Below are 14,449 nucleotides of genomic sequence, written 5' to 3'. Positions count from 1 at the left end.
CTCTGTCAATCCCTGGGTCAGGAGAGGGGCGATGGGGATGGGGAGTCAGGGAGTCTGGAGGGGGCTAGGGAGAGGGGTGCGGGGGTCCCTGGGTGCGGGGTCCTGGGGCCGAGGCGCAGGGCTCTAATCCCCATGTTTTGATGTGAGGCCTGTGTTTGTGTGGACTACTCGGCGGCCTGATGGGGAGCAGATGTGGGAAGGCAGGCGGGCGGGCACCGAGCCAGAGCAGCTGGGAGAAATTAAAAACAACAGCATTCCTGGAGACTGGGGGAATTACAGAGAGAGGGAGAGAGAGAGAGACAGGGAGAGAGGGAACGCGCTAGAGACAGGGAGAGATTTAGGGGTATGTGTCCCAGAGAGGAGCCCATTTGGAGAGAGGGAGAGCGACAGAGGTGCAAGAGAAGATCTCTAGAGACCACCTCAGAGTCTGTCTGCGTCTAAGGCACAGTTACAGTAGCTCTGTTATAATGTGAAGGATAGGCCATGTGATAACAGAGACACTACCAGCAGCCAACCAGCCTCTTAATGGCCTGTCATTACATGATGGTTTCTTGTGTGTTTGGTGGTTTTAGTGAAAGCGTATGTCCTGAAATCTATCAAGAGACCCAGAAATAGCTCCAGAATAACAAACTGGAGTGTGATCTCGCACGGAATAGTTTTTCATCTTATTTGTAGCACAATAGGACTGAACTGAAACCCTTTTTAGAACACAGATTGCTGACTGACCGTTCCTTCCCTGAAAGCCATTTTTAGGCGTGATTACGGGAAACATACAGCTGTGTACAGGAGAGACTGACAGCAGTGTAATCAGCAAAAGCTTTTGACTGCATACTGTGGGCTGCAGCTAAGGCCAGAGCCAGCGCCGGGCTCCCAAATCCTCAGGGAGTCTATGAGGCAGCATTGTATCCTGGGTAAGAATCTATTTTCTGTATTGATTACTGTGTAGATCCACTTCGAGTGGGAGATAAAAGGGCTGCGTGGAAGGAAGAAGAGGAAGGCTCAGAACGTCCTGTACCACTCCCCTGAACAGGATCCACTGTGGTGCTCCGGTGCCATGGTTCCTTAATTAGACAGAGGAAACACAGTGAAAGCAACAGGACACACGCTGTGGTCAGATGGACATGCTGGGGGATTGACAGCTCTACCCAGGAAGTCTGTTGAGGTGTGGACCATCAACTCTGTTTCTCTCTCTCTCTCTCTTACCAGTCTCTCCATCTCACTCTGTCTTTCCCTCTCTGTTTTTCCCTTGGCACGAGTCCTTCCTGTCCTTCAGCACAATGGGAGCACAGATGGCCACAGATGGGGGGGGGGGGGTTTGGACAGAGCAGACTTTCTAATGTATTAAAAATGAAATCCAGAGTTGTGTGTGAGTGTGTGTGTGTGTGTGCATCCTTTAGCTGGTCAGATTAAACAGCTGTGAGTAATCCCACAGCAGTTGCAGACAGGCCAGGAGGGCAGGACTCCTCTCCTCCTCTCTCCCCCTCGCCCCAGGAGTCTCGGCCCTCCCAGCCAGGCCGTCCCAGAACCCCTCGGGAGCCCTAGCAGCAGTTGCCATGTGAAGGAACTCTCCCCGAGGAGTAAATTAACAGCCCTGATTGAGGCATGCTTTCTGTCAAAATGGTCACTGTTTCAATCAAATCACAGTCAGAGGGTGGGTCAAGATTGTTCAGTCGTCATGGAAATAGAGTGCGTGTACATTATGGGATTCGAGTGAAATGACCAATCAGGTCAGTCAGTCTGCCTGCATTTTTTTAAACCAAAAAAGTGACAAGAACCCAGGCCTCAAAGAGTGTGTGTGCGGTCCTCTTTAGTTGTTTTGTTGTTGTCGAAGTCAGTCAGTATAGCTACAATAGCTCCTGAACAGGAATACTCTTTGTTGATTGTGGTGACTGATGGACGAGCCCTGCCCTGCCTGCCTCCTCTTCTCTCTGACAGACAGACACCCAGGCAGACCAGAGAGGAGAGCAGCCCAGCCATGCAGCACAGGGCCAGGCAGGGTACCTGTCTACATTTGTCCATGGCTGGGAGCGGGGACATTGCAGTCCTACTAGCAGGAGCCACCAGCTCAATATACCAGTATTGATGCAGGGACTGGTTTGCGTTTTTACTTTACCTTCTATACCGGTATTTGCATGTTTGGTTTGTTAAATGTGATACGCCATGTGTAATGTCACTTTTTATAGTTGACTTCGCTACTTGAGTCATCTCTCTCCGCACTTTCTCTCCGTGACACTTTCCACACAGACCTAGCCACGCCCCCTGTCACTCAAGGAGCGCATTTAATGTTCCTCGACCACAAGACACTTGCGTTCAGTCGGCATGGTCAATGTAGCATATACAACAACGATACTGATGACAACAATGCTGTTTTCACTTTGCTTCTTAACATAAATCCACTAGCGTTCTATAGTGACACTATTAGTTTGTGTTTCTTACATCAGCAAACAGCTAGTTTGTCTTTTCTTAGCAAGTTGCCCTAAATCTTGTTAGCCGCTAAAGCTAATAGCTAGCTAATAAGTGTACTGAGTAAGAGCAAACGTAGCTGATGGTGTGGACCTAAATCAGCATGTTGTTTGTGCAATAGTATCTTCTAAATCAGAGAAATATGCGAAGCAAGAATATGTTGGCTACATGAAGTAGCTAAGAGAAAACATTCAATGTAGCCAAAGCTGATAGGGTCCCCTAGAAAACACTTATCAACACTAGTTCCTACCCTGTCAAAATAACTCCTCCCTGGCGTTTTAATTCGTTGTCATCTCAAACAACACTGTATTCAAAGTGCCCACTATTATATTCTAACTATAGAATTAGAATAGTCTTTATATTTATGATACTGCCCAATCCTTTCACTGGTTATTTTGTCTTACCCTGTCCATAGATTCGTTTTATATTTCCATGATTCCATTTTTTTTGCTCTAATTCGCAATTCAAATCGCAATTGCAACATTTGGTTAAAAATAAATCCTAGATTATATGCCCACATCATGCAGCACTGTGGAAATGATCTCCAAAACAAAAAATACCATCCAATTTTTTTAAAAATACAGTGGTATAATATTTTGGCCATATCGCCCAGCCTTAGCAGGGTTTCAATACTAACACCTTGTGTTTAGGGGGATCGGAGTGGTGTCCTGGCGAGCGCCCCTTGTGTTTGAGAGGACCACAGTCAGATTTTCAATGGCCATTGTAGCTTCTAGAATCTAGAATAACACTCTTGAAAATCAGAGCCTAACTTTTTGGGAGTTCTACATGCAAATATGGAAATAGCCCAGAGAAGAGAAGAGTTTAAAAGAGAATGTTAACTGTGGCAGGAATTACTGTGGAAGGGTTCCATTCATTAACCATTGCTCTGGAACACAGTGTGCCCTGCATATTTTTTTCATAGTCAGAAGCAGAGGATCTGAGTTTAGTAGTTCAGTAGTAGAGAGAAGAGCAGTAAAGGAGCTGCGCCTGTCCGTCCTGGCTGCAGAGGTGACTTCTCCCTGCCACCCCAGAAACACTTTAACCCTGAGGACCGCGGCACCCTCCTGCAGCTGCTCTCCCTGGAGGTCAAGACCTAATTATCCTCCTGTTGCTTGTGTGGCAGTGACCCGATGTGTTTGGTTATTTTTGCACTTGACAGTGGAGGCGGCAGCGGCTGCAGCTTAGCGGGTGGGTTGGGGTGGAGGTCTGTTCCAAACATGGCCAGGAGTACTAGTACTACATGCTAGTGGGGTGCCTGTAGGTCTATGAGGCTCCCTGCGTGGCCGACATGATCCTGCTGTCCGAGTGGAGTGAACTCCGAGACAGCTGATAGAGAGGCCTGGCTTAAACCTTCCTCCTCAGCACATGCCTCTGTACTGGTCTAATGCAGATACTGGGTTCAGGGCTTGCAGGGTATAAACACTATATAAGAGTGGTAGGTACACACACACATGGTCTCACACACTGTAAAGCTATCTTCTCTGTGGCTGTGAAAGACATCACACTCGGCAGCTCATGTTTTTGTAGGAGAAGGATCTCATTCCACCCACATCCCTCTGACGGCTGCAGCTTCCCGTTACACTCAGTGTTTACCATGGAGCATTTAATACTGAATACTCCAACACTGAGCCAGGGCTGATTACTCTCACTGGATAATGTGTATGCATGGCCCCCGAAAAATATATTAGAAAGATTAATACATTTTATCCACATTATTTCAAAGAACAAAATATTATTTTGAATGAAAAATGATGTGATTATGTGTAAACAATGTAGTTGAGATTGCAATCGATAGACCTTTTAATACATCAAAAAGAAACCGACATTTACAGCCTTCTCTCTGCAGCTTTGCATAAGAAACTACAAGAGTTGTGGTCGTAGTAGGAGGCAGAAAGAATGCCAGTGTGGAGACTGGGCAGTGACAAGCCAGTGTGTCCCGGTGTATGTGGAAGGCGGCAGGGCACGGCAGAGGAATAGCAGCCCTTGTCCTATCTCCTGGTAAAGGCGATGCCACCTGACCGCTCCAGGCCGTCCCGTCCCTCCTGTCCCCGACTGGAGCAGCCCTGCCTTTCCTTGTTTGGTCCCAGCTGGGGGCCTCATTCCAGCCTCGTAGAAGTGTCTCTGTGATGGACAGCGGCAGATCCAGCTGCACTTGTCACTGACTGTCACGCGCCTGTCCATATGGAGGACAAGAAGGGACAGGCGGGGAGTATCAGTGGGACTGGGGCGGAGGGGTGGGAAGGGAGAGTGGGGGGTGGGGGGGGTGGAGGACACTGATAGGGATGTCAGTACTACGGGGGCGTTGGTGTGTGGGGGGGGTCCCGTCAACAGCAGCTGAGCGGACCAGCAGGTGTTACTTTATGTCTCCAAGAGCTCTAATATTTTGCATGTTGTTCCAAGCCCCCATCTCTCTATCTCTCTGCTGTAGTACAACATCGTTCACAGAGTCTCTGCAGCAGAAACAAGACCTCACAGCCAGGCCATCAATACATTCTCTCTCATATCAAATCAGTGGGTCATGAGTGGGTTTCAGATAATGGAAGCAACACTGATCAATAAATACAACTAGCTATTAAGATTTTTTTCTGAGAAGTAAATTGCTTGTTTGGATCAGATTTTTATCGTGTGCATTCTGTACCTGGATGTTTGCATCTGGGTGTGTTGGTGTCTGATGTGTCTTCATGTTTGTCTCTTTGTAACTGTCTCTCTCTCTTTCTCTTTTTCTCTCTTTCTCTCTCTCCTTCGCTTTCTTTCTTTATTTCTCTCTCCTCTCTCTCTCTCTCTCTCTCTCTCTCTCTCTCTCTCTCTCTCTCTCTCTCTCTCTCTCTCTCTCTCTCTCCTGCAGGTAGCACAGAACAGAAGGTTGGAACGATGCCCGATTCACCTGCTGATGTCAAAACCCAGCCCAGGTTGACTCCACCCACAATGCCACCTCCACCCCCGGCCGTCAGCCAGGCACCCAATCGCAACGCTTCATTCACACCCACCACCAGTAGGTCAAGTAAGGCATTTTTTAAATTCCTTATTTCTCTGTTTGCACTCTAAAACATGTATGCATGCTATCTTTCAATTAAAAAAAATACTTATATCATATCTTACCTGGCATAAAATACTATTCTGTATTGCTACCATGTCTGTGTTCTCCCTTGAATGCCTGAATCCTCTTTGTACCTTTATAAAGAACCTTGTAAATTCCCTGAGGTAGTACTATGTATCTATCTTGAAGGTGTTTTGTGCAGCATTGGGCCGGGCAGGATGTGAACAGAATAGTGAGCTGGTAGGAGTGCTGCATCAGCTCTTCTCTGTCATTGGCACGGCTCTACCTCTGCGGCTGTTAGGCTGTTAGGAAGGGAACCTGCCTGGGCTTCAGGGAAACGGGCTGCTACAGGCGGCTGCTGGGCTCCATAGGCCTGGCTGTGTGTTTCTGATGATACTGTAGCTTCAACATGAAGACTTGACTTCAGTCAGTTGTGTGTGTAGAATTCCCTGGTGGATCAAGTGTCTTGGAGTATGTGTGAGAATGGCTGTGGCACTGTCTCTGTGTGTGTGTGTGTGTGTGTGTGTGTGTGTGTGTGTGTGTGTGTGTGTGTGTGTGTGTGTGTGTGTGTGTGTGTGTGTGTGTGTGTGTGTGTGTGTGTGTATATGTGGGGGGCTTGTTTACCGGCTGTAGTTGCACAGGGGGCATTGCTGGGCTCGCCGGGCTACAGACCACTTTCTTCCCTATATAGCAATGACAGTCCGTGTTGTTTCACCTGTTGTGGTGGTCACCAGTGTAGCTCGCTCTCCCCTCTAAAACCAGAACACAAGTGGCGGGTCACATGGTTAGCCCACATGTGTGCCGACCGGCCTGGCTCCAATGGAGAGATTAGAGTCAAGGGTAGAAATGAGAGGAACTGTGTACAGAACATATATTCAAACACTACCATCTAACACACACTGTTGGCATACTGCCATATGCACTCCGACAAACTGGGGGAGAAATTAAACACCCTGCAGATTGAAATGTTTTCAAACATTGGATGGGTGGTGGTATCCAGATCGTCATACCATCATTCTCTCATCTCCGCCCTTCTCTCATATCGGGATATACGGTCATACCACCCTTCTCTCATACCGGGATATACGGTCATACCATCCTTCTCTCATACCGGGATATACGGTCATACCGTCCTTCTCTCATACCGGGATATACGGTCATACCGTCCTTCTCTCATACCGGGATATACGGTCATACCATCCTTCTCTCATACCGGGATATACGGTCATACCGTCCTTCTCTCATACCGGGATATACGGTCATACCATCCTTCTCTCATACCGGGATATACGGTCATACCATCCTTCTCTCATACCGGGATATACGGTCATACCGTCCTTCTCTCATATCCACCCTTCTCTCATACCGGGATATACGGTCATACCATCCTTCTCTCATATCCACCCTTCTCTCATACCGGGATATACGGTCATACCGTCCTTCTCTCATATCCACCTTTCTCTCATACCGGGATATACGGTCATACCGTCCTTCTCTCATATCCACCCTTCTCTCATACCGGGATATACGGTCATACCGTCCTTCTCTCATATCCACCTTTCTCTCATACCGGGATATACGGTCATACCGTCTTTCTCTCATATCCACCTTTCTCTCATACCGGGATATACGGTCATACCATCCTTCTCTCATATCCACCCTTCTCTCATACCGGGATATACGGTCATACCGTCCTTCTCTCCTACTGGTATATACGGTCATACCGTCCTTCTCTCATACCGGGATATATGGTCATACCATCCTTCTCTCATATCCACCCTTCTCTCCTACCGGGATATATGGTCATACCACCCTTCTCTCATACCGGGATATACGGTCATACCATCCTTCTCTCATATCCACCCTTCTCTCATACCGGGATATACGGTATTACTGGCTTAGTACACAAGGTGGCTCCAAAAAAAACACAAAAAAAGCCCATTGGGCATCTATTACCAGAATGCTAACAAAATTAGCACAGATATTAGCGAATTTCGATGGAGGCTGCTAGCTAAATACGCTAATGAGCACAAAACAAAAATAAACTAATTGCAGAGACAGGCAATTCTGCTACGAAATGTATACATATCTAGGTAGGCACTACCGAATGTCATTTTTGGTGAGTTTGGACATTTACAAGCGAATGTGGACGAGAGACATTGTCCAAATGAACAAAGTTCCAGACGCATGCTTGTCTTAAGGAAGTACAGCACTGGCTCTGGATCAGCATTTATAGGCTACACTTGTGTCTGTGTGGAGTCTGGAGTTGCTAGGGAAACAGGCATGCCTGCTCTGCTCAGAGAAGAGGGGAGAGGAGAAGACAGACCAAGAACTGAGAGGAGAAAAAATGCAAGGAAATCAAGATCGTGTAAGCTGTACAGGTAACTCATCCAAAGAGCTTTGACTTCTCAAACATGGTAGAAAGCTAACACAATATGATGCCCCGTCATCCTATTAGTTCAGCCACTTACTTTCATTAACTTGCAAGTTAACTTAGGGGTCGAGTTAATGCAGATTTCTGCGTGTTTCACTCAGGAAAGAAAGATAAAATGCTTCAGAAATATCTTGCTGTGTTTTGTAAACGCAGATGTAAAATGCTTGTTATTGTAATTTCTGGTCGGCATCAGGCTAATTTCATACTTCAGTTGCACTTCTCCCCTCAGATGAGAATTCATGAATGGGCATTCTATCAACAGACAGCGCTCTGACTGATGTGTAGCTACCTTTTCTCCTGTACTTTTATCGGTGTAGCCTACTTTTCTCTGGTAAAATGCAAGATTAACTTTAAGCCCAACATTAGGAAATGTAACGGGCTACATTCTTTCTATGATAAACATTAGAAATATGATGGCCATGCAGCTTATTTTTTCATTGGAAGCTCATTTACTTGTGTAGCTAGCTAACAGCCAAGTAGCGTTGCACTTCTGTTGTCATCTGATGAAAATGAAGCTGTTTTCTGCCGAATGTGTTGCACTAATGTCTTTTCTGTGAAGGAAAAACTATAGTTGCATCTCCCTGATCAGTCTATTGAAGCAAAATAACATGGTTGACTTTCGATATAAAACGTGAGCTCTGTCAATACACAGCTGGCCTCACCTGCTCCTGCTTTCTCCTGTTGTGCTATTTCAAACAAACATGACTGGCTCCACTGTCCTGGGGGAACTACGGTTAGCTTCATAATGTCAAATAATGTGACAGGTGAAATGAAGAATGCGATCTGCTTTATCTCCTAACGTATTGCACAAGTTAACTAAAGGTATTTCATTAAAGAGTAGCTACAAATATGAAAGTGTATTGAAAAACCTCAAATCAATAGTTTCAATATATCAAAATACCCTGCTATACAGTATATACGGAGTACCGCCCACCAAGCTTAAAACATATCATATTAAACTCACACATGCATACATCCTTTAACATCTCAATAATTCAGCCGCATACACCCAAGACTAAGAATAAACAAAACATAAAAACATCAGATTTATATACATTATACAGTATAAAAACAAGCCATATCAGAAATATCAGAGGAAACAATAGTATACTATATGATAAGTTACAAATGAGTGAATTGAATATGATTTCATTCTGAATGAGACGTACATCTTGTTGTGACAGTCACTGAAGACAATTATGGAGTGTAAGAATATCCCACCAATATTGGGTAATGTACCATTCAGTAGATGAAGCAGGGGAAAGGTGGAGCTTGGAACAGAGGGAGTAGTGGAGGGGTGTGGAGCAGGAGTGTGGCAGCCAGGCAGGGTGGGGAGGTGGGGTGGGGGTGCCCTGAACCTGAAAGCTGCAAATCTACTTTCAGCTGGTGGACATGTGCAAGGACTGATTTAGCAACACACCTGCTATTGGAATAAACTAACACAGGCCACAGGCCTATTTTTGGCACCTCTTTAACACGTTCCTCTTATAGTTGTGTCCTACTGAGTGAGTGGGTGAGCGAAAGTTAGAAACAGACTGGTGAAGGGGAGGAGGGGCAGTGGGAAAGAGGGGGGGTCAAACGGTCCCACTTGTGAAAGGCAGCTGAAGTTACTGCACACAGAGCCTTCACTCAAACTGGTATGAGCCGAGGCAGAGCACGAGCAGCAGAGTACGGGTTAGCAGGCAACAGTGTCTTTACCCAGCCTTAGTGTGTTCCCTGGCCTCAGCTTTAGTGTGTTCCCTGGCCTCAGCCTTAGTGTGTTCCCTGGCCTCAGCTTTAGTGTGTTCCCTGGCCTCAGCCTTAGTGTGTTCCCTGGCCTCAGCTGTAGTGTGTTCCCTGGCCTCAGCCTTAGTGTGTTCCCTGGCCTCAGCCTTAGTGTGTTCCCTGGCCTCAGCCTTAGTGTGTTCCCTGGCCTCAGCTTTAGTGTGTTCCCTGGCCTCAGCTTTAGTGTGTTCCCTGGCCTCAGCTTTAGTGCGTTCCCTGGCCTCAGCCTTAGTGTGTTCCCTGGCCTCAGCTTTAGTGTGTTCCCTGGCCTCAGCTTTAGTGTGTTCCCTGGCCTCAGCTTTAGTGTGTTCCCTGGCCTCAGCCTTAGTGTGTTCCCTGGCCTCAGCTTTAGTGTGTTCCCTGGCCTCAGCTTTAGTGTGTTCCCTGGCCTCAGCCTTAGTCTGTTCCCTGGCCTCAGCCTTAGTGTGTTCCCTGGCCTCAGCTTTAGTGTGTTCCCTGGCCTCAGCCTTAGTGTGTTCCCTGGCCTCAGCTTTAGTGTGTTCCCTGGCCTCAGCCTTAGTGTGTTCCCTGGCCTCAGCTGTAGTGTGTTCCTGGCCTCAGCCTTAGTGTGTTCCCTGGCCTCAGCCTTAGTGTGTTCCTGGCCTCAGCCTTAGTGTGTTCCCTGGCCTCAGCTTTAGTGTGTTCCCTGGCCTCAGCTTTAGTGTGTTCCCTGGCCTCAGCTTTAGTGCGTTCCCTGGCCTCAGCCTTAGTGTGTTCCCTGGCCTCAGCTTTAGTGTGTTCCCTGGCCTCAGCTTTAGTGTGTTCCCTGGCCTCAGCTTTAGTGTGTTCCTGGCCTCAGCCTTAGTGTGTTCCCTGGCCTCAGCTTTAGTGTGTTCCCTGGCCTCAGCTTTAGTGTGTTCCCTGGCCTCAGCCTTAGTGTGTTCCCTGGCCTCAGCCTTAGTGTGTTCCCTGGCCTCAGCTTTAGTGTGTTCCCTGGCCTCAGCTTTAGTGTGTTCCCTGGCCTCAGCCTTAGTGTGTTCCCTGGCCTCAGCTTTAGTGTGTTCCCTGGCCTCAGCCTTAGTGTGTTTCCTGGCCTCAGCTTTAGTGTGTTCCCTGGCCTCAGGCTTAGTGTGTTCCCTGGCCTCAGCCTTAGTGTGTTCCCTGGCCTCAGCTTTAGTGCGTTCCCTGGCCTCAGCTTTAGTGTGTTTCCTGGCCTCAGCTTTAGTGCGTTCCCTGGCCTCAGCTTTAGTGTGTTCCCTGGCCTCAGCTTTAGTGTGTTCCCTGGCCTCAGCTTTAGTGTGTTTCCTGGCCTCAGCCTTAGTGCATTCCCTGGCCTCAGCTTTAGTGTGTTTCCTGGCCTCGGCCTTAGTGTGTTCCCTGGCCTCAGCCGTAGTGTGTTCCCTGGCCTCAGCTTTAGTGTGTTCCCTGGCCTCAGCTTTAGTGTGTTCCCTGGCCTCAGCTTTAGTGTGTTTCCTGGCCTCAGCCTTAGTGCATTCCCTGGCCTTAGCTTTAGTGTGTTCCCTGGCCTCAGCTTTAGTGTGTTCCCTGGCCTCAGCTTTAGTGTGTTTCCTGGCCTCAGACTTAGTGCATTCCCTGGCCTCAGCTTTAGTGTGTTCCCTGGCCTCAGCTTTAGTGTGTTCCCTGGCCTCAGTCTTAGTGTGTTCCCTGGCCTCAGCCTTAGTGTGTTCCCTGGCCTCAGCCTTAGTGTGTTCCCTGGCCTCAGCCTTAGTGTGTTTCCTGGCCTCAGCCTTAGTGTGTTCCCTGGCCTCAGCCTTAGTGTGTGCCCTGGCCTCAGCCTTAGTGTGTTTCCTGGCCTCAGCCTTAGTGTGTGCCCTGGCCTCAGCCTTAGTGCGTTCCCTGGCTTCAGCCTTAGTGCATTCCCTGGCCTCTGCTTTAGTGTGTTCCCTGGCCTCAGCCTTAGTGTGTTTCCTGGCCTCAGCTTTAGTGCATTCCCTGGCCTCAGCTTTAGTGTGTTCCCTGGCCTCAGCTTTAGTGTGTTTCCTGGCCTCAGCCTTAGTGCATTCCCTGGCCTCAGCTTTAGTGTGTTCCCTGGCCTCAGCTTTAGTGTGTTCCCTGGCCTCCGCTTTAGTGTGTTTCCTGGCCTCCGCTTTAGTGTGTTCCCTTGCCTCAGACTTAGTGTGTTCCCTGGCCTCAGCTTTAGTGTGTTCCCTGGCCTCAGCTTTAGTGTGTTCCCTGGCCTCAGCTTTAGTGTGTTTCCTGGCCTCAGCCTTAGTGCATTCCCTGGCCTCAGCTTTAGTGCATTCCCTGGCCTCAGCTTTAGTGTGTTCCCTGGCCTCAGCTTTAGTGTGTTTCCTGGCCTCAGCCTTAATGCATTCCCTGGCCTCAGCCTTAGTGTGTGCCCTGGCCTCAGCCTTAGTGTGTGCCCTGGACTCAGCCTTAGTGCATTCCCTGGCTTCAGCCTTAGTGCATTCCCTGGCCTCAGCTTTAGTGTGTTCCCTGGCCTCAGCCTTAGTGTGTTTCCTGGCCTCAGCTTTAGTGTGTTCCCTGGCCTCAGCTTTAGTGTGTTCCCTGGCCTCAGCTTTAGTGTGTTCCCTGGCCTCAGCTTTAGTGTGTTTCCTGGCCTCAGCTTTAGTTTGTTCCCTGGACTCAGCTTTAGTGTGTTCCCTAGCATCAGCTTTAGTGTGTTCCCTGGCCTCAGCCTTAGTGTGTTTCCTGGCCTCAGCCTTAATGCATTCCCTGGCCTCAGCCTTAGTGTGTTCCCTGGCCTCAGCCTTAGTGTGTGCCCTGGCCTCAGCCTTAGTGCATTCCCTGGCTTCAGCCTTAGTGCATTCCCTGGCCTCAGCTTTAGTGTGTTCCCTGGCCTCAGCCTTAGTGTGTTCCCTGGCCTCAGCCTTAGTGTGTTCCCTGGCCTCAGCCTTAGTGTGTGCCCTGGCCTCAGCTTTAGTGTGTTCCCTGGCCTCAGCTTTCGTGTGTTCCCTGGCCTCAGCCTTAGTGTGTTCCCTGGCCTCAGCCTTAGTGTGTTCCCTGGCCTCAGCCTTAGTGTGTTCCCTGGCCTCAGCCTTAGTGTGTTTCCTGGCCTCAGCCTTAGTGTGTTTCCTGGCCTCAGTCTTAGTGTGTTTCCTGGCCTCAGTCTTAGTGTGTTTCCTGGCCTCAGCTTTAGTGTGTTTCCTGGCCTCAGCCTTAGTGTGTTTCCTGTCCCCAGCCTTCGTGTGTTCCCTGGCCTCAGCCTTAGTGTGTTCCCTGGCCTCAGCTTTAGTGTGTTTCCTGGCCTCAGCCTTAGTGTGTTTCCTGGCCTCAGCCTTAGTGTGTTTCCTGGCCTCCGCTTTAGTGTGTTTCCTGGCCTCCACTTTAGTGTGTTCCCTGGCCTCAGCTTTAGTGTGTTCCCTGGCCTCAGCTTTAGTGTGTTCCCTGGCCTCAGCTTTAGTGTGTTCCCTGGCCTCAGCTTTAGTGTGTTTCCTGGCCTCAGCTTTAGTGTGTTTCCTGGCCTCAGCCTTAATGCATTCCCTGGCCTCAGCCTTAGTGTGTGCCCTGGCCTCAGCCTTAGTGTGTGCCCTGGCCTCAGCCTTAGTGCATTCCCTGGCTTCAGCCTTAGTGCATTCCCTGGCCTCAGCTTTAGTGTGTTCCCTGGCCTCAGCCTTAGTGTGTTTCCTGGCCTCAGCTTTAGTGTGTTCCCTGGCCTCAGCTTTAGTGTGTTTCCTGGCCTCAGTCTTAGTGTGTTTCCTGGCCTCAGTCTTAGTGTGTTTCCTGGCCTCAGCCTTAGTGTGTTTCCTGGCTTTAGCCTTAGTGTGTTTCCTGGCCTCAGCTTTAGTGTGTTTCCTGGCCTCAGCTTTAGTGTGTTTCCTGGCCTCAGCTTTAGTGTGATTCCTGGGCTCATCCTTAGTGTGTTCCTGGCCCCAGCCTTAGTGTGTTCCCTGGCCTCAGCCTTAGTGTGTTCCCTGGCCTCAGCTTTAGTGTGTTTCCTGGCCTCAGCCTTAGTGTGTTTCCTGGCCTCAGTCTTAGTGTGTTTCCTGGCCTCAGCCTTAGTGTGTTTCCTGGCCTTAGCCTTAGTGTGTTTCCTGGCCTCAGCTTTAGTGTGTTTCCTGGCCTCAGCTTTAGTGTGTTTCCTGGCCTCAGCTTTAGTGTGATTCCTGGGCTCAGCCTTAGTGTGTGCCCTGGCCTCAGCCTTAGTGTGTTTCCTGGCCCCAGCCTTAGTGTGTTCCCTGGCCTCAGCCTTAGTGTGTTCCCTGGCCTCAGCTTTAGTGTGTTCCCTGGCCTCAGCCTTAGTGTGTTTCCTGGCCTCAGCTTTAGTGTGTTCCCTGGCCTCAGCTTTAGTGTGTTCCCTGGCCTCAGCTTTAGTGTGTTCCCTTGCCTCAGCTTTAGTGTGTTCCCTGGCCTCAGATTTAGTGCATTTCCTGGCCGCAGCCTTAGTGCATTCCCTGGCCTCAGCTTTAATGTGTTCCCTGGCCTCAGCCTTAGTGTGTTCCCTGGCCTCAGCCTTAGTGTGTTCCCTGGCCTCAGCCTTAGTGTGTTCCCTGGCCTCAGCCTTAGTGCGTTCCCTGGCCTCAGCTTTAGTGTGTTTCATGGCCTCAGCCTTAGTGTGTGCCCTGGCCTCAGCTTTAGTGTGTTTCCTGGCCTCAGCTTTAGTGTGTGCCCTGGCCTCAGCCTTAGTGTGTTCCCTGGCCTCAGCTTTAGTGTGTTTCCTGGCCTCAGCTTTAGTGTGTTTCCTGGCCTCAGCTTTAGTGTGATTCCTGGGCTCATCCTTAGTGTGTTCCCTGGCCTCAGCCTTAGTGTGTTTCCTGGCCCCAGCCTTAGTGTGTTCCCTGGCCTCAGCCTTAGTGTGTTCCCTTGCCTCAGCTTTAGTGTGTTTCCTG

General features: G+C 49.2%; 1 protein-coding gene across 1 annotated transcript in view; it reads left to right on the top strand.

Annotated features, from left to right (window-relative positions):
* LOC115113575 (protein CBFA2T3-like) overlaps positions 1-14,449 on the top strand; it is a 59,186-nt gene that overhangs the window by 24,501 nt on the left and 20,236 nt on the right. Inside the window, 1 exon segment of the mRNA XM_065013027.1 lies at positions 5,313-5,455. Coding sequence (XP_064869099.1) covers positions 5,313-5,455 — 143 coding nt within the window.

This window comes from Oncorhynchus nerka, linkage group LG28 (genome assembly GCF_034236695.1).
Source record: "Oncorhynchus nerka isolate Pitt River linkage group LG28, Oner_Uvic_2.0, whole genome shotgun sequence".
NCBI lineage: Eukaryota > Metazoa > Chordata > Actinopteri > Salmoniformes > Salmonidae > Oncorhynchus > Oncorhynchus nerka.
The sequence above is the reverse complement of the archived record's forward strand: the minus strand, read 5'-3'. Positions and strand labels throughout refer to the sequence as shown.